This window comes from Lissotriton helveticus, chromosome 10 (assembly GCF_964261635.1).
Source record: "Lissotriton helveticus chromosome 10, aLisHel1.1, whole genome shotgun sequence".
NCBI lineage: Eukaryota > Metazoa > Chordata > Amphibia > Caudata > Salamandridae > Lissotriton > Lissotriton helveticus.
In genome coordinates this window covers 747,601,438-747,629,131 of record NC_136071.1, presented here as the reverse complement: position 1 = coordinate 747,629,131, position 27,694 = coordinate 747,601,438, and the positions used below count along the sequence as shown (strand labels likewise).

The following is a 27,694-nucleotide window of genomic DNA, read 5'->3' as shown; positions in this document are numbered from 1 at the left end:
CAGCAGGACACACCCTCGACCCCCTCTTCACTACAGGAAACTCCATCACCTTCAGCCACACCACCGAACTCCCATGGACCGACCATCGTTGCGTCCACTTCACCTTCAGAACACCCACCATCCACAGACACCAGCACCTGCTTCCACAAAGAAACTGGACCAAAATCACCGATGACCAGCTCACCTCCTCACTCAACAACTCCACCCCAACCATCGCGGAAAACGATGACCCCAACACCGCAGCCCGAACCCTGCATAGATGGATCTCGGACAGCACCAACACCATAGCCCCCCTCAAGAAAAACAACAATACCCGTGCCAAGAAAGCCAGATGGTTTACCACCGAACTTCGAGAGTCCAGGCGCACATGCCGCCGCCTCGAAAAGGCCTGGAGAAACACCAAATCCACAGAAGCCCACAACAACTTCAGAGCCGCCACCAACGCCCACCATCAACTCATCAGAGAAACGAGGAAAAAAGCGATTGAAGACAGAATCTCTACCCACGCACACAACAGCAAGGAACTCTTCAGCATCATCAAGGAGTTCGCCCAACCCACCAGCGAGTCTACCGACATCCCTCCCTCACAAGACCTCTGCGACAAACTCAGCATCTTTTTCCACCACAAAATCAAGAGCATCTACGACAACTTCGACGAAGACAACCAACACACTGAACCCTCACCAACCACCCCCGACACCCGGAAACCAGCGATTGATGACTGGACAGCCCTCACCACCGAAGACACACTGAAGATAATGAAGTCAATCCACTCAGGGGCCCCCATGGACCCCTGCCCCCACCACATCTTCAACAGAGCCGCCAACACCATCGCACCCATCCTCCGCCAAACCATCAACCGCTCCCTGGCGACCGCCTCATTCCCCGACGACTGGAAACACGCCGAGGTCAACCCCCTCCTAAAGAAACCCTCAGCGGACCCCACCGACCCCAAAAACTACAGACCCATCTCCCTGCTCCCGTTCCCAGCGAAAGTCATCGAGAAAGCCATCAACAGCCAACTCGCCACATTCATTGAAGAACACAACATCCTCGACTCCTCCCAATCCGGCTTCAGAAAAAACCACAGTACGGAAACCGCCCTCCTCGCCGCAACAGACGACATCCGCACCTTACTGGACAAAGGAGAAACAGTAGCCCTCATCCTCCTCAACCTATCAGCGACGTTCGACACAGTCTCCCACCGCACCCTAATACGCAGACTCTACGATGCAGGAATCCAGGACAAGGCCCTCGACTGGATCTGCTCCTTCCTCTCCAGCAGGACGCAGCGGGTCAGACTCCCCCCTTTCCTCTCGGACCCCACACCTATCACCTGCGGAGTCCCCCAGGGCTCCTCCCTCAGCCCGACGCTCTTCAACATCTACATGGCTCCACTTGCCCCCATCGTCAGAACCTACGGACTCAACATCGTGTCATATGCAGACGACACCCAGCTCATCCTCTCCCTATCCAACGAGCCCAACACCGCCAGACGCAACTTTCGAGAAGGCATGGAAGCCGTCGCCAAATGGATGAAAAACAGCTGCCTACAACTAAACACCAAGAAAACAGAAGTACTCATCATGGGCCCAAACCCCGACGCCTGGAGTGACACCTGGTGGCCCACCGCCCTCGGAAACCCTCCAACCCCCACAGACCACGCACGCAACCTGGGAATCATCCTGGACTCCGAGCTCAAAATGGACCGCCAGATCAACTCTGTCTCATCTTCCTGCTTCCACACCCTCCGCCTCCTTCGTAAGACCTTCAAATGGATCCCCCTCGAACACCGAAAGACAGTCACTCACGCCCTGGTCACCAGCAGACTCGACTACGGCAACGTATTCTACGCCGGAATAAACAAAAACCTCATCTGCAAGCTACAGAACATCCAGAACGCCGCCGCAAGACTGGTCCTCAACCTGCCAAAACACTGCCACATCTCCCAGCACCTGCGCACACTCCACTGGCTCCCCGTCGAGGCGAGAATCACCTTTAAGATGCTCACCCACGCACACAAGGCCCTCCACGGCACCGGACCAGCATACCTGAACAGCCGACTCAAATTCCACGCACCCCAAAGGACCCTACGATCAGCCCAGCTTTCCTATGCTGTGGTCCCCCGCACCAGAAAGACCAGAGCGGGAGGCCGCTCCTTCTCCTTCCTCGCGGCCAAAGCATGGAACGCCCTTCCGCTCCACCTCAGACAGACAACATCGCTCCCCATCTTCACAAGAAACCTCAAAACATGGCTCTTCGACAGACCCCCTCCTTGATGGAATGGAACCTGCACCCCCCCAATCCCCCCCACCCCTAGCGTCTTGAGACCCTTACGGGTGAGTAGTCACGCTTTAACAAACTCCTGATTGATTGATTGACTCTGTGATGGTTCTGACAGTGTTCCAGTGGGCCCTGTCAGGTGTATATAATCCCATGTAGATATGACCCAGTGCCAGGTGGCACCATGTATAATATGTATTTACTATTCTAATGTGTTATGAGAATACAAAGGCTATTTTTGATATAACCTTGTGTGGAGTTCCTTTTGTAGTGTGCCTGGGATGTTGTTGCTGTGTGCGTGCGCAAATGCTTTATACATGGCCTCCGGGATAAGCCTGACTACTCGTGCCAAGCTACCAAGGGGGTGAGCAGGGGTTATCTTTGGCGTGTAACTCCCTTGCCCTGACTAGAGTGGTGGTCTCCGTCTAGCTTTGGCGCAAGCCTTAGCCAACCAGAGACCTCATTTCTAACAAAATGCAATAAAGAATATAAAACATTGTGAAAATATGCCTTTACAGTAAAATATGTGAAAAACAATGTGTATTCTGCTTAGAAAAATCAACTTAGAAAAAACTTCTCCTTTTCAAATACATATCTTTTGAGCTTTACATGACATATGGGTAATTTAATGTCACAGCTTGCACCCCTCTAGAGTTCCAGATATGGGTGCTGGTTAGTTCTTTTGGGAGTGACCTCTATGCCCAGTAATTATAATGCAATTATCAATTATTTTGATGATCCTAGTACACCTGTGCTCATTAAAAAAAACAAATAATAGAACTGATTTCCGTCTTGATTTGCTTTTATTGTTCTTTTAAATGTATTTTTCAAATAAACGTAAATTATGAATGCTGTAACATTATATTATTCTACATTTAAAATTAAAATAAAAAATTAACATTAATATGTAACTTAAAAATATTTTATCTAATTTTTGAAAATGTTTAATAAACTTGTAAACTATTCCCTAGTGTAGGAAATACGCCTTTTCTGCTAGGTCAGGGAAGATTTTTTACCTTTGTAAGACCCTAATGTTAACATGTCCTTACAGTGACTAGCGCTATTTCCAGTGTGCCAGGCCTTCCTGTCCTGTGTTATGGTGGAGCCAGATTTTTTTAATAAATGTTGAGGGAAAGCAACTCTTAGAAAGTTACCTTTTCCCTACGTGAAGTTCCAAGAGGCTAATTTACATTTATCCTCCAACTTCTACAGGCCAGAATTGGCCTGAATAAGGGGTTTAATATATTTATGATAATGTTCTTTTAAATGTATTTTTCAAATAAACGTAAATTATGAATGCTGTAACATTATATTATTCTACATTTAAAATAAAAAGAAAAAATTAACATTAATATGTAACTTAAAAATATTTTATCTAATTTTTTAAAATGTTTAATAAACTTGTAAACTATTCCCTAGTGTAGGAAATACGCCTTTTCTGCAAGGTCAGGGAAGATTTTTTGCCTTTGTTAGACCCTAATGTTAACATGTCCTTACAGTGACTAGCGCTATTTCCACTGAGCCAGACCTTCCTGTCCTGTGTTATGGTGGAGCCAGATTTTTTTATAAATGTTGAGGGAAAGCAACTCTTAGAAAGTTACCTTTTCCCTACATGAAGTTCCAAGAGGCTAATTTACATTTATCCTCCAACTTCTACAGGCCCGAATTGGCCTGAATAAGGTGTGCATAATGTGTGAAGTTCCTCAAAGGAGCTACACAATTGGTCACTGTGATTGACAGGTCAATTTCAATGGTTGGGAATAACTCCTTTAATGCTCAGCAGAAGGGATGGGGCAGTGCCCATCCATATTGAAAGCACGGTGCCAAATATTGCTTGACAGTTCTGTTGAGCAGCATTTAACACTTGAAAAGGAAAAAACAGGATGCCAAGATGATTCTGCTCTTGTCCTACCAGATTTCTGCCTCTGAGTTTACATATAATCATTGGGCCACATTTGAAGACAGAGAGAGCAGGATGCAGAGGCCGTTCTTGCAGCTCCACGGTCTGGTGGCTGAAGGACTCTGATTTTATGCTACCAGACTTCTGTCTCTGAGTTTATTGCGGTTACAGTGGCAGCCTGAAACTGTACTTTAGTGTTAGATGTAGAATGACACTAGGATGACCACATTACAATCCCCCCCACAACCCCAGCACTTAAAGCCCAAGTTTAGTGTGGCTGACGACTTCCGCTATCTTAAAAATGCCCAAAGTGGGTAAGGTTGTCACTGGGAACTTTTACCCTATTGGTTAGAACGTGCCCCTGAGTCATTCCCACTCACTAGCTGGTGTCAGGCATAAATGTGTCATTTCCAGGCACCCACGTCAGAACACTGCTGGATATGAGGAAGAACAGAAGAGGACTACACCTGCTGTCTGTGACCTGAGAGGAGCCCTGAAGGACTGAACCTGCTCCCTCTTGTAACCAGGACAAAGATGTGGACTTGAAGAATCTAAGTAGCTCCCCTGAGGTCCTAGCGGGCTATAGAAGAGCACTCATGTGGTGAATTGGGACTTAAAGGGCCAAAGATACAAGGTAAAATCTTTGGGCAAGAGGTACCTCGTTCATACATCGTGGTGAGCGTCAAATTGTGTCTAGGTTCCGGCCTACCACAACTGTTGACTGTCACTGATGGATTGTGCTTCTTGGCTTTAGTCCTACTTAAAACTTTAAAGATTCATACCTCTGGTTCCTTTATTGGATTAATGTCATTTTGTTTATAAAAATTTACTCATTCTAATTCAGTTTGGTATTTTTATTGTTTAGCATTTTGACTTCATACAATTTTGGCACTGCTTAAATACTTACCATAATGCCCTAAACTTAGGCTGTTTGGTCAGTATCAGAACGACCAGGTGGTTGAACTCACCTTAATTTAGTGACTTCAAGGGTTCACCCTGGCAACGTCTGTTATCATTTCAAGTGATGGGTAGGCCCCCACCCCAAATAATAGTCCAAATTCATACACCAATATCTTCCCATACTGACCTCTCCACCTCGATTGTGGAGATCCCTACCAAGTGTGTGGAATGTCAAATACAGTTTTGAAGTTACTACAAGAAGTAACTTTACAGTCGTATTTGACATTTTTACTGACTCCACACCATATTTTAAGAGATGAGACAACCATTACACTCAATATTGGCCGTATAGCATAGAGATGTGTGGTGTTGATATTTGAGTTTGCCAGGTGTATTGGCTGTATCACATGAACTGATAACTGTTAACGTATGAATTTGTCGACTGTAAAGCTACTGCCACTATCTGAATCTGCCAGTGTTTAACAGTGAATAACGGATATTGTTTTCACTGGTGGATTCTGAGTGACATCAAATAGAACAGAAAAGAAAAAGTTCCCAATTATGACACTTTTTCCTGCCTAAAGTTTGGCACATTTTTATCACTTTTAGCCCATTCGATATTATTCTAAAAACGGACTGTTTTTTTTACATTCCAAACATTCTCTACCATCCAGTATTAAGCAGATTTTCGCGCATTTACTCCATGCCTTTCCACTGTGACGGATTGCAGTAATGGGTATTTGTTTTTCGGTCAAAATATTTTTACTTTTTTCAGGGAGCATTCTAGGGTGTGTATATAGCTCTGTAAATTAAGCCAGACAAAATATCGGTGTGCAATTAAAATGCCTTTGTCTGGCCGCACAGCAACTGCTCACTGATGCCCAGTACCCTTCGGTGCTGCTGCCAACACGTTAAGTATTTAATACACGATGAAATACTTGACAAAGTGAGAAATACCTTCAGACTGCCAACAGCAGGACGCTAAAGCCACATTGGCTAGACACAGAGACAAGTGGAGTGGAAACTAGCTGCACAAACTATGCGGGAGGGGGGGGGGGTGGCAGCAGTTAAAAAAGCAAGGTCACTTCTTAATTTTGTAGTCTGGATGGTACAGATGCCTCGGATCCTAACCATTGAAAAAATAAAGGACTCAATCCATTGTTTTTTTCTTGCGAGAAGTATGTTTACACCCTTCTCACATTTGTAAAAGGGCATTTTTTTGTATTTAACAAAAAATAATTGTATCACGAAATCGCATAAAAACAGAACGTATTGCTACGTGGATGTGTGATTTCTTTAAAAAAATAAGCTGTCTGCTATGCAGTGGTGTGTATTTTTTTTTCAGATAATGGTGAACCAGTTCTATTATTTGAAATAGTGGTCCATTTGTATTTAATGATACATGTTCGTAAGTAAGCGGTTACAAAATGAACATGTAATTTCTTTTACTTACAAATGTATTCTATTTTGTTTTTTCCCACTTTATTCAAGGACACCTAAAGGGGTAGGTTGAGCTGATTTTTAGGGCTCGGCCTCCGCCCACGAAAGTGGGAGGAGTTTCGAGCTCCTAATGTTAAAGAGAAAAAAAAAGTTTCTCCTAGGGCTTTGGCGAGACACATTCCACACATTCCTTAGTGTGTTATGTCATCTGGCCAGTGATTCGTCTTCGCAGTGGTGTCTTTTTAATAGCCTTGAAGTGATAGGCTAAATGTCGTTTTGGTCAGCCATGTTTGGCATTTTTCGTTCGTGTGCACGCAAAGAAGTACATTAATTATAATTAGGAGCTGTCAGGGTGCCTCCGTAAGTGAATCCAGATGGCCGGGCGCGTTCACCATTCAGCAGCGCTCAGCGCGCAGCTGCTGCATGCCAGGCCGGGAAAGGGCTTCATTAGCCTCACTCATCCGGCGCTGAGACAGCAAGACACGGGGGCCCACGGCCCCCTCCCATATCTGTAACGGCGAAACAGGACAGATGCAATAAAGAGTGCCTAGGAGCTGGCTAGATGCACCATGGAGCGCTTCGAATTGGATAAAAGATGCCCGTTTCAAAGCAGCCACATGCAACTTAACATACTTACAAGCGGGCGTGTGTGTACTTTACGGGGTGCTTCGAGTCATTCTGGGTGAAATAGCGAGCGCTTCGAAGAGGGCAGTGAGTAAAGAGTGCTACTTGTCTGCTGAATCATTCAGCCAGAGGAAGTCTCTGCCGAAGCTGTGAAAGCTGACATCTACAACCCTTCTGCACTCAGGCACATCCCGCGTTATTCACACCACCTCAGCCCTGCACGGCAGGCTTCATGGCAGTGGTGTAGCGCAAAGTGATGGCAGAGGCCTCCGAGTTTCACAGATGATTGCCCACCAAGGAGCAAGGCCTGGTGCCCTGAGCAGCCAGCCTGACGCCCTTCCTCCCCCTGAGCCACTTGCTCGGACCTTAACATGAAAATACAAAAGGAATGAATGCGTTGGTTTCGTCCCTCCTTCTGCCCAGAGCTTGTAGAGTGGCGGTGTTTTCTGCTGGACTCAATAAAATGTGTTTGGGGTTTGTGGTCTGACCAGAGGATTCTGGGGGCTCCCTGTAGTTCTTATACAAAAGTGGCTTGCACAATGAAGTCCGGCCGTCGCATAAACGGTGTCTGCAGCCTTTGCAGGGAAAGGCCCGGTTGCCAGACCCAGGGGACCTGCCAGCCTTCGGCTCAGGACCGGCTCCAGGAGTGTTGATGTGGATGGGCCACGGGTTTGTTTGGGTGGGCCACTGTGGGTCCAATTTTTGTCAATTCTGTAACCCCAAGTTTTACATCATATCTTCCTCCAAACAGGCATAACGAGCATATAGAGAGATATTTTAGAGTAGCAGCGGATGCCTATGCTCAACAGCTCATCTCTTATAATTTCCAGCAGGCTAGGCTTAAGCACCAGCAGCACCAGGATTCCAAGCAGATTGTAACAGCAGTTCAACGTTAAGGAGGTACCTGTAACCACACCGGAGCCTTGACAGGAAGACAGGCACTGAAAGCTTCATCCGGGTTCGAGCCTGAAGCCTGGCTCTGGCTCAGCCTGAGGTCTTGTTGGAAAATTCGAGCCCATAATAAGCCGAACTATTATGAACTTTCTGCCTGCCACCCTCAATCTCATCAGGATGTGGCGTCACAGCGAGAGCTTCCAACTTTGAAACTGAACAAGCTAGGTTTGAGTCATGGTGTTGGCTCAACATCCTGTGATTTTGGGCAAATCTCAAGTGCCTAAAATAAATGAATGTTACCATGTACATTGTAACTGGTGTTCATGTGAAGCGCTTCAATATCTCCAGGTAGAGTTCACACTAGATAAAAATCTTAGAAAACCTGGAAGGTAAAAACCAAAGCACTAACATAAGAAGGAGAGACAATTAGCCATTTAGCGGCTGATTTGTACAAAGTGAAAACATAAAACCTGGATAAATTGCAGCATTTCCACTGAAATTGTGTGAGCTTGGGCAAATATTTCATTTCACCAAAACTCGATGTTCTTCATATTTTCACATTCAGATACATGAATTAGAAAACCAACTATACAAAACCTATTGCGCTTCATTCAATAGACTAATGTTGCTCTTTAATTATCAGGGCCCACGTGACAACTGTTTTGCCTGTTGATTCACTAATAGCACTGCCACTAGTGTGAGGCCAGTGGCAGGCATGACTGTAAGCTCATGTTTAAAAATTATCACTTATAACAAGTGTGTTAGTGCAGCACTGTATTGTCACATATTTATGTCAAAGCTTCCTTGTGTTAAAGAAATACAGTCTCATCAATATTTTAAAAAGTGTATCATATTTTACATGATGTTTGTTATATGTTTTACATAGCAAACATTTTCAGGGCTCGGATTGTGCATGGCTCTAAGAGCCAAGCCAGAGCCTGAGCTCGGCTCTCCCTGTTAACTTGTTTCCTCTCTCACCTCTAACCCCAAAACCCATTTTCAATTTTAAAGACGGTGAAAACAACATTTCTACATGCTGACGTTGAGATTGATGGAGCACTTAACAGGTGCCTTCTCCGTGGCCTCTTCTGCCGTGATTGGGTGGGCCAAAGTTCACATTTGGGTGGGCCTGGCCCCTGCTTTGGCTCCTCGTAACCATGGGCAGAAGGAGACACTGGCTGAAGAACCATTAACTCACTGATGTACTCGACCAGCGTTCAACCCTGTTGCCTCGTGAATATACAAAGATTGCAGCAACATTAACCAACTGAGCTATCTTACCCGGATACGAGGGTGTGATCTGCAAATTAAACACGGAGCTTAGAGAATGTACAGTCGCTCACCTAGGTTTGTCCATTGGATTCTTCCCTGAGACCTGCAGGCTACACCCATACCTCAGCAGCAGGAGCATTAACCCTCAGGACTGTTTTACCAGCTAGTGTGCTTCCATTTGTTTTCGGGCTTCCATAGCCGCCTGCGTGTGAGGGGACTACGGGCAGTGCAGAGTGCAGAATCAGAGTGCAGTTTGAGAGTGCAGAGTGCAGATTGAGAGTGGAGAGTGCAGTTTGAGAGTGCAGAATCAGAGTGCAGAATCAGAGTGCAGAATCAGAGTGCAGTTTGAGAGTGCAGAGTGCAGATTGAGAGTGGAGAGTGCAGTTTGAGAGTGCAGTTTGAGAGTGCAGTTTGAGAGTGCAGTATGAGAGTTGAGAGTGCAGATTGAGAGTGCAGATTGAGAGTGCAGATTGAGAGTGCAGATTGAGAGTGCAGTTTGAGATTGCAGTATGAGAGTGCAGATTGAGAGTGCAGAGTGCAGTTTGAGAGTGGAGAGTGCAGATTGAGAGTGCAGTTTGAGAGTGCAGATTGAGAGTGCAGATTGAGAGTGCAGATTGAGAGTGCAGTTTGAGAGTGCAGTTTGAGAGTGCAGTATGAGAGTTGAGAGTGCAGATTCAGAGTGCAGATTGATAGTGCAGATTGAGAGTGCAGAATCAGAGTGCAGAGTGCAGATTGCAGTTTGAGAGTGCAGTTTGAGAGTGCAGATTGAGAGTGCAGAGTGCAGATTGAGAGTGGAGAGTGCAGTTTGATAGTGCAGATTGAGAGTGCAGATTGAGAGTGCAGAGTGGCAGTGAGTGCAGAGTGACAGTGAGGGCAGAGTGACAGTGAGGGCAGAGTGACAGTGAGGGCAGAGTGACAGTGAGGGCAGAGTGACTGTAGAGTGAGTGCAGAGTGAGTGCAGAGTGAGTGCAGAGTGACAGTGAGTTCAGACTGAGTGCAGAGTGACAGTGAGTGCAGACTGAGTGCAGAGTGACAGTGAGTGCAGAGTGACAGTGAGTGCAGAGTGACAGTGAGTGCAGAGTGATAGTGAGTGCAGAGTGACAGTGAGTGCAGAGTGAGTGCAGAGTGAGTGCAGAGTGAGTGCAGAGTGACAGTGAGTGCAGAGTGACAGTGAGTGCAGAGTGACAGCAGAGTGACAGTGAGTGCAGAGTGACAGTGAGTGCAGAGTGACAGTGAGTGCAGAGTGACAGCAGAGTGACAGTGAGTGCAGAGTGACAGTGAGTGCAGAGTGACAGTGAGTGCAGAGTGACAGTGAGGGCAGAGTGACAGTGAGGGCAGAGTGACAGTGAGGGCAGAGTGAGTGCAGAGTGACAGTGAGTGCAGACTGAGTGCAGAGTGACAGTGAGTGCAGACTGAGTGCAGAGTGACAGTGAGTGCATAGTGACAGTGAGTGCAGAGTGACAGTGAGTGCAGAGTGACAGTGAGTGCAGAGTGATAGTGAGTGCAGAGTGACAGTGAGTTCAGAGTGAGTGCAGAGTGAGTGCAGAGTGAGTGCAGAGTGACAGTGAGTGCAGAGTGACAGTGAGTGCAGAGTGACAGCAGAGTGACAGTGAGTGCAGAGTGACAGTGAGTGCAGAGTGACAGTGAGTGCAGAGTGACAGCAGAGTGACAGTGAGTGCAGAGTGACAGTGAGTGCAGAGTGACAGTGAGTGCAGAGTAACAGTGAGTGCAGAGTGACAGTGAGTGCAGAGTGGCAGTGAGTGCAGAGTGGCAGTGAGTGCAGAGTGACAGTGAGTGCAGAGTGACAGTGAGTGCAGAGTGACAGTGAGTGCAGAGTGACAGTGAGTGCAGAGTGACAGTGAGTGCAGAGTGAGTGCAGAGTGAGTGCAGAGTGACAGTGAGTGCAGAGTGACAGTGAGTGCAGAGTGACAGTGAGTGCAGAGTGGCAGTGACAGTGAGTGCAGAGTGACAGTGAGTGCAGAGTGACAGTGAGTGCAGAGTGACAGTGAGTGCAGAGTGTCAGTGAGTGAGTGCAGAGTGACAGTGAGTGACAGTGAGTGCAGAGTGACAGCAGAGTGACAGTGAGTGCAGAGTGACAGCAGAGTGACAGTGAGTGCAGAGTGACAGTGAGTGCAGAGTGACAGCAGAGTGACAGTGAGTGCAGAGTGACAGTGACAGCAGAGTGACAGCAGAGTGACAGTGACAGCAGAGTGACAGTGAGTGCAGAGTGACAGTGAGTGCAGAGTGACAGTGAGGGCAGAGTGGCAGTGAGGGCAGAGTGGCAGTGAGGGCAGAGTGACAGTGAGGGCAGAGTGGCAGTGAGGGCAGAGTGACTGTAGAGTGAGTGCAGAGTGAGTGCAGAGTGACAGTGAGTGCAGAGTGAGTGCAGAGTGACAGTGAGTGCAGAGTGACAGTGAGTGCAGAGTGAGTGCAGAGTGACAGTGAGTGCAGAGTGACAGTGAGTGCAGAGTGACAGTGAGTGCAGAGTGACAGCAGAGTGACAGTGAGTGCTGAGTGACAGCAGAGTGACAGTGAGTGCAGAGTGACAGTGACAGCAGAGTGACAGCAGAGTGACAGTGACAGCAGAGTGACAGTGAGTGCAGAGTGACAGTGAGTGCAGAGTGACAGTGAGGGCAGAGTGACAGTGAGGGCAGAGTGGCAGTGAGGGCAGAGTGACAGTGAGGGCAGAGTGACAGTGAGGGCAGAGTGACTGTAGAGTGAGTGCAGAGTGAGTGCAGAGTGACAGTGAGTGCAGAGTGAGTGCAGAGTGACAGTGAGTGCAGAGTGACAGTGAGTGCAGAGTGAGTGCAGAGTGACAGTGAGTGCAGAGTGACAGTGAGTGCAGAGTGACAGTGAGTGCAGAGTGACAGCAGAGTGACAGTGAGTGCAGAGTGACAGTGAGTGCAGAGTGACAGCAGAGGGACAGTGAGTGCAGAGTGACAGTGAGTGCAGAGTGACAGTGAGTGCAGAGTGACAGCAGAGTGACAGTGAGTGCAGAGTGACAGTGAGTGCAGAGTGACAGTGAGGGCAGAGTGACAGTGAGGGCAGAGTGACAGTGAGGGCAGAGTGACAGTGAGGGCAGAGTGACAGTGAGTGCAGAGTGAGTGCAGAGTGACAGTGAGTGCAGAGTGACAGTGAGTGCAGAGTGAGTGCAGAGTGACAGTGAGTGCAGAGTGACAGCGAGTGCAGAGTGACAGTGAGTGCAGAGTGACAGCAGAGTGACAGTACCAAGCACACACCCACCAGCCGTCAGTGCACCCTTCCACCAGGCACACACACCTCCAGCCGGCAGTGCACTTTTCCACCAAGCAATCGCAGTATGGTACACTTTACTTTTAAACATATTCATATAAAGCACAGCATGCCACAATTGGTAAAATTACAATTCAACCAAGATACTTCCACTACACACCACATGCACACACTCCATAACACATGGCAAAAAGACATTGGCATTTACAATGCCATTAGCTCAAACTCAAATAAATCCGAGCCCGATTGCATTTCTAATGCTTGTTTTGTCTGTCATTGTAATGCTTTTATGAGCACTTTTCACAGCTTTCTTCCATGTTGTGAAAATATATATTTTGAGCATGTTTATGCATCCATCTGATGACTGATTTTGGAAGGATGTAGGAAATTCCATATTTTAACACTGCTACCAACAATCAGGGCCTATTGAGTACATTGTAAGTCACTATCATGTGTGGATAAGAGAACCCAAACATTTGGTATAGAATATATGTTGTATCTTTTCCTAGATCACGTAATTTTGTAAAAATTTTTCATAAAAATATGTTGTAACTAAATTAGTGGCCGCAATTCCAGCAGCAAATTTGAAATCGAGCAGAAACAATTTATGAGTGAAAAGAGCAAGTTACGAAATTTGAAGAGTGAGTAGAGATAAAAACATAGCAGGTGTGACTGTTAGGAGAGAGGGGTTAGAACTTGTTAATAAATGGGCACAGCTACAGGGAATACGTGAAAATATCAGAGGCGCATACGTTGAGTTATGCAGCGCTCTGCAGTTAGCAGAACAAGCTTTGTAGCTCACCCATCAGGATTGCATGAAGTTAGAGCCAGGACTATTTACAGAACAGTGGGCTATACATAATTGTTTTAAAGGTACGCTCTCCCTATCAAGGAATGACTGCAGCTTTTTCAAGCGATAAAGAATGGAACCTTGCATCTACTTGCCACCAGAAGTTGGTAAGCAACATTTTACACCACCTGTACGTTATGCATTCTATATTTAGCGAGGCACAAAGTGTTACCATAGTCTAATGTAGGCGAGGTAAATGCTCAAATCACATTATTTCTCAGAACATCTGGAACGAGAGGAACTATATTAATAATTGTGTGCAAGCACTCACTGTTTTATTTACTGTGCCACTTAAACTAAGTTTGTAATCAAGATACAAACACAAATTACACAGAAACGACCAACTGGGAAGAAGTGCTGATGTCATTTAAAAATTGGAATCTTGAATCACAAGCACCTCGGTTTTGCCTGCACTATATTCCAGGAAATTCTTGGTCATCCATCTGCAGGGATTTAAATCCTATGTGGTATGGCACGCCACCATCTCACACAGTAAAGCAGATACAGCACCTTTGCTCTCCTCCTAGTCAGGTTGGCACGAATCCCAGTGGAAAGGGGAGCAGCCCCAGAATTGGGTGACTTCAGGGGAGAGGGGTTGGCCATTTCCATAGCGACACAGCTGACCAAGGTTCTGCCATGTTGGATTTAGGAAGAGGGAGCACTGTGAGATTGTTTACAGTAAAACACAAAGGAATGCTCCAGAAGTGGGTAGGGTCACCACTGGGAACTTTTACCCAGTGGTTTGGTAGTGGCAAGGAGTTTCCCAGCCCAAAGGCTGGCACTGGGCTTCGGGGCATCACCAATACCTTCCTCAGAACACAGCTGGACCTGAGGAAGATTCATAAGAGGGCTTCCATTCTGTTTAACGACTTGAGAAGCCGGGACCTGCTATCATTGTACCCAGGACACCAGAAAGAACTCTAACGGTCATAAGTCTGACTAGCTGTTTGAACTACAAGGGCATAACAAGCTCCAAGAGGCATTTTTCCTGCATTCCAACCAGATCTTCCCTGGAGCCTGCTTCTGGCTTTTGCTGGAGTGTGTCTTGACCCCTTAAGTGGTGTTTCAAGGTCCTGGACCATTGGTGTCGAAGTGAACTTCTCCTGCCTTAGCCTAAAACCTGCAATTTAGAAACATTTTGCAAATATTTTTACCTAAAAATCAATGGGGGACCAGGATAAACCTGCCATTGATCATACTATGTTCTTCTCCACAGTAGCAAATACTTTTCAGTAGGATCTTCCAACTGCGGAATCCGTTGACATGGAGCCCTCTTCAGCTGCAGCCTGCAGTTTTGCTGCACTGAGGAAATCAGACCTCCAGAAAAGGTTCTACATCTGAAAGTAAAATGCTTCACTGGAGCCACCGTCAAAGCTGATCTAACCAACAGGAAGGACCTCCTGGATGCAAAATTTGAACTTCTCCCACTTGTAGGATTTCCTGACTAAAACAACGGTTTTACTGAGGCCTCATCCTCTGGATCTGTCAACATCAAGCACTCCTCTGCTGCGGCATGCTGCCTCTTGCTGCTGAATAACTCCCAAAAAAGTTTCTTAGTCAAAAGGTAAACTTTCTGACTGGGACAAACATGGTCCTTTTATCAGATCTAACCTGTGCTCCATCATGGTGAGAAGTAACTTTAACCTTCATACCGGTCAAGTACAACCAGATGACTGCGGTTGGTGCTTCATGCTTTTTAGTACTATTTTTTGGTTTAAACTTTAAAAATTCATAACTCTGGTTCTACTAATTGGATATTTGCCATTTTTGTGTCTATTATAATTTTCTCAATTTTTCTCAAAATTGGTTTGGGATTTGTCTTGTGTTGTTTTTTGGCTTTGCTACTGTTCGAGTACTGCATAAATACTTTATACATTTGCCTCTAAGTAAAGCCTGTCTGCTCTGTGCCACAGCTACTTGGGGGTTGAGCTAGGGTTCTTTAGTTAATTTAGTGGTTCACCCTGACAAGGACTGTGATTATTATTTGAGGTGGGTACTTACCCTACAAACTAACAACCCAATCTCTTATACATATACACTGTACTGCTAAGGGCTCCATGGGCATCTAAGAGCCTTAGTGGAATTGCAGGGAGTAGTGACAACCTGCATGCATCTCTCGACTACCTGCAAAAACATATAAGTGTATAGCTTTACCCCATTCAAGAGACTTTGGGCACTCTATATATCTCTCTTATTCCTTTGCTGCTGCCTATATATGGGAGGATTAGGGCAGTATTGAAAAAAAAGTGGCAGAGGCTTGCATTACCAGTTTAGCTCATCGGCAGGTGGATTCAGGGATATGAAATGCAGCATCTTCAAGAAGATGGCTGCAGTGGCTGTTTGGCCTTCCCGGGGCAGGTGTGTCTCAGGCTTTCCCTGCTCAAGTATGGCAGCAGTGTCTAGTGACAACGAAGGCAGGGGTGGTGGATCGCTTCATCTGCGGGATTGTGGCAGATTGTTGGGAAGTACAAGTGGGCAACAGCCAGAAAATGTGCCTGTGCACGCACAACCTGCGACGATAATATGATGGCCTGCTCTACGTTGCCCAGCCCAACTGCATGATAAGATTTCCACCTGACTCAGGAAATCCACGTCAAGATGACAGCATAATTCTATGCATTCAATGACATGAACTCAATGAATGATGGCCCCAATCTTCCCTTTGTTGCACTTCCCACTGTATAAAAGTGGTTGAACAAACTATCATAGTGTCGCAATGCAGTCAACTTCTTTTTTCAACCGAAATATCACCTCTTAGCTGTCTTTTTTCTGTTTTTGGAATTTGTTTGTTATTTTCTACAGACATCCTTTCTCCAACGTATTAGTGTACCGTAATCCCTGTTTCAATATTCAGTGTTGTTTTGTGCCTGACCTTCTATAAAGGCAGATATCCTCTTCTCCTTTGACTAATCCATTTTGCTCATTCAGCGCTCATTCAGCTGTTAAAAAGCAGATGCAGGGAAAGAGTAGATGGTAGGTGAAAGAAACTTTGAGGAAAGAGAGTTTGCAATATGAAATCAGATAATGTCTTTGCATAGATTCCTTCTACTTGCCACTTTAGACGCAACAGAAATATACAGCGTGTTAGACCAATAGAACTGCTGTATAAGGACAAATGCATTGTAGGTCATACTTGAGATATATATAAATATTTAATTATTTTTATTAGCGTTGCTTGTGATCAGTCAATAAAAGCAGTAAATAAGCATAATAAACACACAGCATCATACAAGAATCCTTGTTGTAAATGGCCTTAATAAACAGAATAAATATCATGAAACACAACAGTGCACATGTAAAATACAAACCATTCAGAAACAAAAGGGAGTGAAGGGCAAACCCAAACTCTGGCGATGCACAACCGGGCAACAGTAATCGCAATAGCTACCACCAGGATTAATCTGGGATTAATATTGCGCTTGTGTGCCAGCATCATTCCTTAACCGCCAACTAAATATGGTGGTCCAAGTGTAAGGATACAAACTTCACTGCACCTGACCAGAAAGCTTTGAGTGCGGGGCTTTTCAAAAACATAGGAATAATATCAGCTGTATGTAGACCTCATTTTTGACAATAGGTCTTGTGGTCGCAAACTACTCTTATACCATTTTCATATTCTTTCTGGGGTATAACATAGCATACACAAAGTCCGAAGTTGCTGAAGTTTTACGCTACCATAACAACCAGAGCAGCTAATAATATCAAAGGCATCGGAGATTTCATTGACCAAAATATCCTGATCCAGCTTGGCACTCCATTTAGTGGCAAGACTAGACCTGTTATCCTGTCTGTCTGTGGATATATTTCTATATAAAATTCTGATTGATGGCTTGCCTTCTGTGGTGAAAATATATTTCAGGATGTCGGCATCCTTGTCCCCAATCTTATATGCCTGTTTACTCTGTAAGTATTTAAAGTTGCGGAAGTTGATAAAGTGCCTGCAGAGTAGAAAATGCACAAATCCTGTCAGACTGAAAAATCTGACTCACCTATCTACTCATCAAACTCAGTGATTTCGGAGGAAGAGGCTATGACCTATGTAAGGGATTTGGCCATGCCTAAATTGTCTGCAGAGGAGGCACAGGCTCTGGAGAAAGACCTCTCAGTTGAAGAGGTGCACACGGCTATAAGGGCATTACAATCGGGCAAGGCGGCAGGCCCAAATGGCATACCAATTGAACTTTATAAAAACATGACAGACACACTGGCACCACATATGCTGCACATGTTTGCGGAAAGCTTACAAGAGGGGGAACTCCCACTTGACCAGCGAACGGCCACCATAATTGCCATCCTTAAACCAGGCAAACCAGCAGACCAATGTGCCTCTTACAGACCCATCTCCCTCATAAATGCAGAGGCCAAAATTCTTGCCAAGTTGCTAGCGATACGGCTAACACCACATCTAACTAAACTTATCCACCAGGACCAGTCGAGCTTTATGCCGGGCAGGAGCACAGCGCCCAATTTGAGACGATTACATGGCGCTCTAGCTCAAGGGGATCACGTGCAAGAACCGGCGGTAATACTTTCCCTAGATGCCCATATGGCATTTGATATGGTCCACTGGCCCTTCTTATTCGTGGTGATGAGACATCTAGGCTTTGGCCCTAAATTCTGTGCCTGGGTCCGTTTACTCTACACAAAACCCATGGCACATGTCGCAGTCAATGGTCACATCTCCGAAAATTTTCCACTGGCGAGAGGCACACGTCAAGGCTGCCCACTGTCGGCGCTGTTGTTTGCGTTAGTATTGGAGCCCTTGGTGGTCTAGATAAGGTGGGAACCAACGATACGTGGGTTCAGGTGGACAGATACCTGGGAAGATAGGATCTCCCTCTACGCGGATGACATACTGCTGTACCTCACTGCCCCTACGCATTCCATAATCAGCCTATTGGATGTGTGCACGGCCTATGGGCGGGCTTCAGGTTACACCCTAAACTGGTCCAAATCCATCATGTATGTGCTCCATGGTCCTCCTCCACGACATCCAGACAATTGCCCACTGAAAACAGCAGAGGGTACGTTCAAGTACTTGGGGGTTCACATTACAGCTGATGCTGAAGACTTCTACAATAGGAATTTGAAACCACCGCTGGAACGCTTAAAGATATTCAACATTGGGAAACTTTACCGCTCACCCTACTGGGGAAAGCGGCGCTATTCAAAATGATGGCGCTGCCTTGTTTCCTATATATATTGGAAAACACACCCTACCCAGTAAAACCCGCATACTTTATAGCAATCGCTGCACAGGTAACCAATCTATTATGGGGCAGCAAACCACCGAGCATAGCGCAAGCAAAGCTGGTGCGCAGTTGGTATGATGGTGGAATAGCGCTCCCTGATGTGCAACTTTATTACTGGACAGCACAACTAAAAGTTATTAATCAATGGGTACATCTTCCACAGACAGAACCAGCACTAAAGGCGGACAGACACCAGTTAGGTGTGTTTGAGATGCTGGCCCCCCTCTACGATAAGAAATTATCTTTGCAGAAATCAGGACCGCTGCGTCACACACTGGGGATATGGCACACAGCTCAAGCGTGACTGGGGTGGCAGGGGGTACTCACGCAACTCACTCCACTCTGGGACACAAAGCGGCTAGGAAAACTTAGATACAGCAAAGGCTTTGATCAATGGGATGATATTGGAATCTCTACGATTGGAGACTTATGGCAAAAAGGAGGAGTATTACCCTTCGATCAGTTACGGCAGCAATACGACCTAGCCCCATCTGAACTATTTAGATATAACCAAATAAGACATGCCCTAATGACAGCACTTCCACAAGACACAGAACTCCCTGAATCCTCCCCCCTTGAGGACCGACTGTTAACAGACTACATTGCGAGAAAGGCGACCTCTCTCACGTATCAGAAATTAATAAACAACCTTCCTGATATGATGGGAACACTGCGGGACAGATGGTCCACTGATGTGGGTGAGAGTGATGACACTGAATGGCAAGAGGCACTGGCATCCCCGAAAGAGATAGGCATTCCTTCACGTCTTAGGCTGGTGCAATTATGCATCCCACATCGCTCGTACTACACAAGACACACCCTAGACAAAATGGGACGAATAACACAACCCTATTGTCTGAGAGGGTGCGGGGAGATCGGAACCTTTTTCCACACCATATGGGACTGTCCCAAAATAGCCGAATACTGGGCCCGGGTGATGAGGACGATGTCACAGTCGGAAGGGGTTACAATACTACCAGAACCCAGGCACTGTCTGCTAAATGTCTGGGAGCTGAACGACCTCACACGCGCAGGGCAGAGCTGGGCTACAATGGGAATGATGATAGCCAAGCGAAACATTGCACAGAAATGGGGCAGTGCAGAAAAACCCACTTTAACGGTATGGTGTAGAGACATGGATGCTGCCATGATAGCAGAGAGGGCGGTGCTAAGCAACAGGGGATGCCCCAAAAAATGGTCCAAAATATGGGGGGTGTGGAACAAGTATAGAGGGAACATCTGTGAACCACCTCCGGACCGAAACGACAGCGGTGACGATTCTGAGGAATGAGTAAGGACTCAAAGCTCACTCAACGAAGTCACATCCAGATGGCGATACAAATGTGTACCTGTGGTTTTGGCATAATTGAATGTGTACATGATACTATGATACAATACCTGATTATGTGGTTGTGGTTGAAATATGTGTATTGCACTACCTTTGAAACTCGAATAAAATATAAAAAAATAAAAAAATCTGACTCACGATCTTAATGCCTTGGTTATACAATCCTTTGACCACAGACTCATAAAAAATAGGTTGGAAAATAGAGTTACCTCTCGTGATGTAATGAGTGAATAGATTGAAGAGAATGCAAATTCCCCCCCGATCCGGGAGGCATCCCCAATGATCTTGAACTGAACCTGCTTGAAATAGTTTGGATCGGAGCGACTACTTAGAAAAAACCTGACACACGGCCCCATGGCAATTTGATACCCTAGAGCGAAGCAGGCAGGGTCATGATATGTAAGGATATTTTTACTACATGAGCCAAAAGCGGACTAGAAATACATGAGATCCGGGAGAGACAAACCTCCTTGTCTAAAGGGAGATTTTAAAAGATGTATGGCCCTTCTAGCCCTCCTATAACCACAGATGAAGCTGCGTATCACCCCCCTCAAGAGGCTTAAAAAAGAGATCCAGAACCAGTAGAGAAATCACCCGAAAAACTTGGAGAAATGTAGGTAAGATGTTCATTTAAAAAATATTGCATCATCAAAGAATGCTGATTGGGAGGACAACCGCTGTGTATACAATGTATAGAGCCTACTGTCCCTGCTGAGCTTCCGCCTTTAAAGGAGAAAGTTGGCTGGATGACCATGATGATGAAGATGGCATTGGAGACTGTGTATCCCCTCCTGGCACCACCTTGATAACTGACTCCAGAAACATCAATCCAATGGGGAAACTACTGCTGTGGGGTCCCCTTGGCCCGGGCCCCGTGGTGACAGCAGAGAGACTCCAGCACCTAACGTAAGCAGCTTCACCATCAGGCGCCCGATTATAGAAAAGTATCAAATCTCCACCAGCTGCTGTGATCCTGAACTCGGCCCGCCAGTTTGAAGAGCTGAATAGGCAGTGAGGCGAGTCACTCTTCTATTTCGTAGCGTACATGACTTAGTTGGCCCCATCTAGCCCGAGAAGATAGCACGGGGAACGTGAAACTCTCCCACAGATAAAGAGACTGCCACTGGAGTACCAAAAACAACACAGCCGCATGGACAAGAGAAGTATGGGACGTGCAGGTATGTTAGTAACTTTTTAGTTCTCCACCCCTGCCCTTTTCCACCATCTTCGGGTTGCAACGGAGATATGCTGCTGAGGCATCAGAGAGCTGCAGGCAGTGCTGAAGCAACGGGAGCAGAGGGAGAGCGCACTCACAGCGGGATCAGCCTGCCACCATCTTCTTCTTTCCCCCATTAGTAGTAAAGTATACTGGAAACATTTAAGATAATTCTGCAGTGCAGCCCTCCCCTACATTCCTTTGCTTGCATGTGTATGGTATCATATTTCATAGTATACTTGGAACATTATTTGTCTTGTATGCATTATTGATATGTGCATTTAGGAGTGGTGAATGCTTAGCCAATAAAATGGTTTGCAGCTGTGTTGTTTACGTGATGGTGTCAGAAACTATGCACTTTTGGGCAGTGAAAAGTACCAGTGTAACTTGATATTAACTTGTCAATGAAGTGAAAAAATGTCAACTATAACTCTTGGAGCTGTGTTTTGTGTATGTTGGCGCCAGCTATTTAGTCTAACATTTTCAGTTGATGTAGTGCCAAGTATGAATATAATTTGATATGGATGTGCAACTGAGGTGTCAAATGCTTAACCAACGCTACTGCTCGTACCCACATTGTATGTGCTATGGTACCAGGGCATGTGTCTCGTGTATCCTGTTGGTTTAAGGCCAGATATCAATATATTCGGATATGAAAATGCACTGTTGTGGTGGTTAATATTTTGATTACTACTGGGCTTGGAGCTATGTGGTTTGCATGATGGTGTTAGAGATTGCTTCTAATGTGTTTCATTGGAGTAAGGTGAGGTGTGAATATAACTTAGCATGAATGCTATTGAGGTGTCAATCCTAGTTGAGTCTAACGTATGTTATTGGTGCAGAGTAATATATTTGCTCAGGAAACTATCATTGATGGATGTCAGGGATGAGTGATGTCAATGTAAAACCTGTTGTATAACTGTTGGGTGTTGAGATGCCATGTGGGACAAAATAATATAGGATGGCATTCCATAAAATCTTTAAGGTAGATTCTGGACAATAACTTTGTTTATTAGTAGTTCTACACCGTTCGCGACTACCGCTTTTGCAATTTAAAAATAAAGACTTAGGTTCTACGGTTTTGGGAATTGTGTACCAAGATTTGCATTTATCACCAATGGAAAGAATTGGGGATGTATTTAGAGTTTGGTAGAAGTAGAGCACCTACCAAAAATTGGCTGATGCACTGTCTGCCCTATTTAGAGTACAATCTGAATTGGCCAAATTGGACATAAGCCATTTTTTTGACAGATGTCCTGTATCCACAAAACTCCAAAAAACACCTCATTATTTACTCTCACCGGTGCAAAAAACATGCATACCTTTGAACTGTGCAAAATATGCATTTCAGCATCGTTATGTGAAAATGTTAGAGGAAAATGGTCTGCATGGGGCAAATTCACGTTAAATGGTACCAATTTTATTTATCCGATATCAGTGGTAGTGAAGTCAATGAACTTGATTTTCTGTAACTGCAAGGCAGAGACATATATGTGACTGTTGTCATGCAAATGAAAAAAACTGCATCAGTCCCATTATTGTACAAACACCAAATTCAGCTTTTGAAATCCACTAACATATGATAAATGTAATTCCAAAATAGGGGGAGGGTGTCATCCACTTATTTTTTTAATTTAGGTTTGTAGGAGCATCCTTAAACTTTTCCAAAGACATCCAATTGCAAAGTCATAAAACGAATTCAGTGCAAAATGGAAGTAAACTATTCGCACGGGTGCACATATTTTATTGATTTATCGCTACAAGATAATGATGATGATGATGATGAAAATTATTATTTATATATGATTTGTATAGCACATGGCTACTTGCAATGAAATATCCCAGTGCTAGGATTCTATTGTTTGAGGTCTACCCTGGCTGAAAATACTGAAATGTAGCGATTAAATTAAAAAGGTCATATTTTCAGCTGTTTCCTAAAAAGTACTTCAGAAGAACTTTATCACAAACTGGGAGGCATCCAATTGCAAATTTATTGAGCATGAGCTCTAAAGGAGTGACTTGTGGATCCGGGGAAGCGCTGCCAATAGAGAATCACAGTACTTTCGAAAAAGGATCAAATAAATTCTTAGAACAGAAAGTTTATCAGAACAATATCTCTACCCGATATTGTAGATACCACTGGCTTGGCCTGATTCCTTCTCTTTACCTTTGTGCAGTAGTCATGATAGCATCCACTACTTCGATGATTCTGTGCAAGGCTGAGTCAGTTCCGATTGTCATGTCAGTTCCACAGAAGTCATTGTCAATGGATCCCACCATGCCCACAATGTTAATATGACAGAATTTCTCTGCAGCAGATTCTTCAATTTTGCCTGTAGATATGAAAGCAGTAAATATCATTAAAGGATAAAGAGTCACTAAATGTAGCCTAATGTATTTGCAGAATAAAATGTGGCTGATAAGGCAAAAAAGGTTGGTCATGGTTGCATGAAATTTCTGCACAACTGTGAGGATAATGTTTGACCTTCTGGAATACCAAAATCCAATAAGCTCCAGTGTTCACCAGAGCACCCTGCATTATTTTTTTCTAGCATTCTCAGAAAAGAATAAGCAGTTCACCTAAGGCAAGAGCCTTTGGATGAAAAGAAATACTGGAATCTTTATATAAGGTTATGGTTGATCAGATGGGTAAATAATGCGAAGTGGCTGGGAAGAATACCTTTCTGCACCTCGTGGTAAACATTTGGACATTCCCCACTGCATCCTTTTGCTATAATACACTGTCCTAATTTATAAAAGAACCTTCCTTGGACTTCTCCTAAAGTAGACATTTCCTGTTTAGATAAGAATTCATTCTTAATGCAAGAACTGATACACCTGTAGATACATGCACATCAACTATTTTTCTCATACCCATGGTAAAATAAAAATGAAAAAGCATAGTAAGTTGACCTCAACATGATTCCTGCAGGTCCAACTAATAAACTGTAATACACTACAGAATGTAACCTTGTATAGTGACTGTACCAGTTCACACACTTTGGCACAAATGCATGAATCTGCTTGAACTATTTTACAGACCGGGGAAAGAAATCCAATATCAGAGCCTGGGATCTATATCAGAGTTTTAAAGAGAGAGCAGTGCAGGAGTAAGTGTCTATGTCTTACTACCAAAACAAGATCTCACAATATGACCATATATTTGAACGTTCCCATGAAGATTAGAAGTGTGTCAGTAGTGCAAAGGCGGAGCAATTCAACACAACAACTGCAAATGTATTTGTGTCTGCTATGCAGAACTACCACTGATCAATGGAACAGTTTTCTTTCCACTGGTGTAATCTCCGCAAGTGAAATTTTCCATTGGGGACTATGTTTGGCACAGTTTCAAAAACCAACTATACAAATATTCCATGAATTCAATGGTGTCCTCCAAGAACTGAACACTTACCGTTTTGCACCAATTCATCAAGTAGACCCTTCCACTCCTCGCGGAAGAGGTTGGCGCCTGTCAAACTACCATCACCACCAATCACACAGAGATTTGTGATGCCACGCTGAACTAGGTTGCATGCTGCCAGCAGGCGACCTTCGCGGGTGCGAAATGCCTTGCATCGGGCACTGCCAATGACTGTCCCACCCTAGGAAAGAATTGCAAGCAGAGTGAGTTTAATGAAGCAAATGTTTTGAAGATTGATTTAAATAACGAGAGAAAATTGCATTTTATTTGTACATGTTTAACATATTGTTACATACATTTGAAAATACATGTTCACTTCTGAAGGTGTGATGATTTGATTAAAAAACTCAACATACGAGAAAGAATAACGTTACTGCCAAGCTGCTGTCTCAAGAAAAATCCCAGAAATGCAAATATTATCTGACAAGTGCTATGCATGCAAAATATTTCCTAAAACCTTAGGACTACTTAACCATATGGTCAGGAATATGTTTTTTTATTTAATAAATATACCTCTTTTTAGGTCTCGCATAGGCAGCGCATGCGCTGTCTCTTCAAGAGATGCTGTGTACAGTATAGCGGGGGGAAATCCGCCCACTTTTAGGTCATAAATTTGATTGGCTGCAATGATCAGTTCTGCAATTTCATTGGTTTGTGCCTTCTTAGTCCCGCCTCCTGACTGCCATGGCGTGAATTTTGCTCTTCCGAGGCTATCGGCCCCTCTACTTGTAAAACAGTTTTGTTTCCCTGTCTCTCCCCTTTCCCTCCCGCAGTCCGTAACTTTTTGTACCACAAGCACCCCCCACCCCCTCCCGTTCGTGCCTACTTTCATGCCGGCACTTGCATTTAAAATGCAATAGGTCTTGGGTAAATCCGAGGCCTATTGCATTTTCTATGCTTGTTTGTCGTGTGATTGGTGGATGAATTTGCACTCTTTGTCTCGCATGCGCACAATGGCTTACTTCGCATGCATGTGCGAAAAAACAGTGCAGTTCTCCCAATTCGCCACTTGGTTTTCTTGGCTCTAATAGATGGTGGTTCAATGATGTCAGTCTCCAGGAACGCACACGCAGGGGCAATTGGTGAATTTCGCCTACCGTGACGAATAGCCTGCAATAATGTCAGCATCTGTGGGGAGCTTGCTTGCTTTCTCGGGTCTGTGCTGAGCATTCCCAGCAGCTCAGCTGCTCAGAGGCCTCAGCAGATGTGTATCAGGACAGCCTCAGGGTTAATATTTCGCCGAGGCATCCCGCATTCGAGCCCTGCTGTGAGGAGGCAACCACGTCTCCCGAGTCCGTGAGGAGGAGGTTTCCACACTCGGGACAGTGGTGAAACAAACAACCCAACTGTCTTCTCTGGGCAGAGGCAACCTCTACTTCGGCCGCGCCTGTAAGGAGGCAGGTGCTCCATTACTCTGTCTGAAAAGGTAACGGGTCTGTGCAGAGGCAGCCCTCCTGACTTCCCCTCCCCTCTCTACCGGGTCTGTGTTGAGGCATCTTCCTCCGCTGTCGGGTGTGTGCAGAGGCTATGGCCTCCATTACTGTTGCGGTACACATGCAGCCTTTTCCATGGTTGGGAAAAGGTGGCGGAAACCCCGCTGCCATGACGGTGCAGATGTAGCTGAGCACCCACCCCGCCGGGTCTGAGTAAAAGAAGCACATGCTGCCAGGACTGTGCAAAAGCTGCCTGCCTCAGCTGTCGGGACTGCATCTGCGAAACATCCACGTTGCAAGCGCTCACTGCTTCTCTCCAGCACATTTTTTGTGTTAGCTTGTGTGGTTGGTGAAGAACGGCTGTGTATGTCCCTTCCTTTGAAGCACAAAATAACAGCATGGCTTTTCTTTCCTCTGTGTCTGCTATTCACTGTAAGCATTTATTTGTTTTTCTTTGATTTGTAATTGTTGTTACACCCCTTTTTCTATATACTTTATTTCCCCTTCAGTCTCATCCCTTCTTTTTTCTCTTACATACCCTCATCAATGCAATTGCGTTTAAATGCTTCATGGCAATGAGACTCACGTATGAGGTCTGTCGTTCAGTCTCAAGCGCTGCATCGCAGTACCAGTGAAAGCACAGAGGAGGTCATACGAAATAAGAGACAATGTGGATGTGTGATCTGTGACATCACAGTGCTCAGTGGGGTCGCATATAATCTTGATACACACAGGTCTACCGGCACAGGAATTGTTTGCTGTTACAATGATCGGGCCACCTTCACAAGTTTCACAACTAGTCGCTATTCACTACAGAAATTTGCTGAATGCTTTTTGCATTGGTACATTATCATATGTATTTTTGTTGCTAACGTGTGTAAGTCCACCTACCTATGTCCTTCTGCCCACACAGAGATTGGTCCATAGAAATTGTCTTCCACGCGCACTCGTAAATAATATTTTTTTCAAATGTTGTATTGTAAGTGATATGACCATGAAGGCCCTGATTCTATATTAAAAACACTGCTTTGGAACATAACATTTCCCGCTAAAAGGCAATATTTCTCTCCATGTGTTTCCATACCTGGAGTGCCACACAGTTTGGTGCTCACTTTCCTTCCATATTAAAGAACAGTAGATGTTTCAGCACCCACGGCATTGCTAAATACATATACGGTCCCAAAAGCGAGACCGATTGCATTGGAAATGCTTGTTTCAAGTCAGTAACCACTGCTTCTAACTACTCTGTAAACAAACGAATGTATTACCCAATTTAAAGGAACTCAATTTATTTACCCAGGAAGGACAATGACCTGATGTGGTCCTGCCAGGTTTCTAACGTTTGACCTTCAGAAGGCAAATAGAACCCTGTAGCAAGAAGCCAACTAAGGCATCTCTTTAGTGGCTGACATATTTACAAACACAATTTCGAAATTAGAGCAAACCATTGCAAATTAAAGTTGATACTTTCAACAGATCGTAGGGAGAAAACAAAGAATCAAAACGATGTGGGTGCAATAATTTCTTGTTAGTAGACTGCTTCTGCTGGGTATTTTTCCCTCCAAAAGTGTTAAATAAACAAATGTGTGGCATATTAACAACGGCCGTG

The 27,694-nt window shown here is 45.0% G+C and overlaps 1 protein-coding gene across 3 annotated transcripts in view; it reads right to left on the bottom strand.

The window, feature by feature from the left end:
* PFKP (phosphofructokinase, platelet) overlaps positions 1–27,694 on the bottom strand; it is a 383,854-nt gene that overhangs the window by 239,612 nt on the left and 116,548 nt on the right. For all 3 annotated transcript variants that reach the window (XM_078663306.1, XM_078663305.1, XM_078663307.1), the window contains exons 4-5: positions 24,644–24,833; positions 23,399–23,564 (exon numbers count right to left, since the gene is read on the bottom strand). In XM_078663306.1, coding sequence (XP_078519432.1) covers positions 23,399–23,564; positions 24,644–24,833 — 356 coding nt within the window. The remainder of the gene's footprint in view (positions 1–23,398; positions 23,565–24,643; positions 24,834–27,694) is intronic.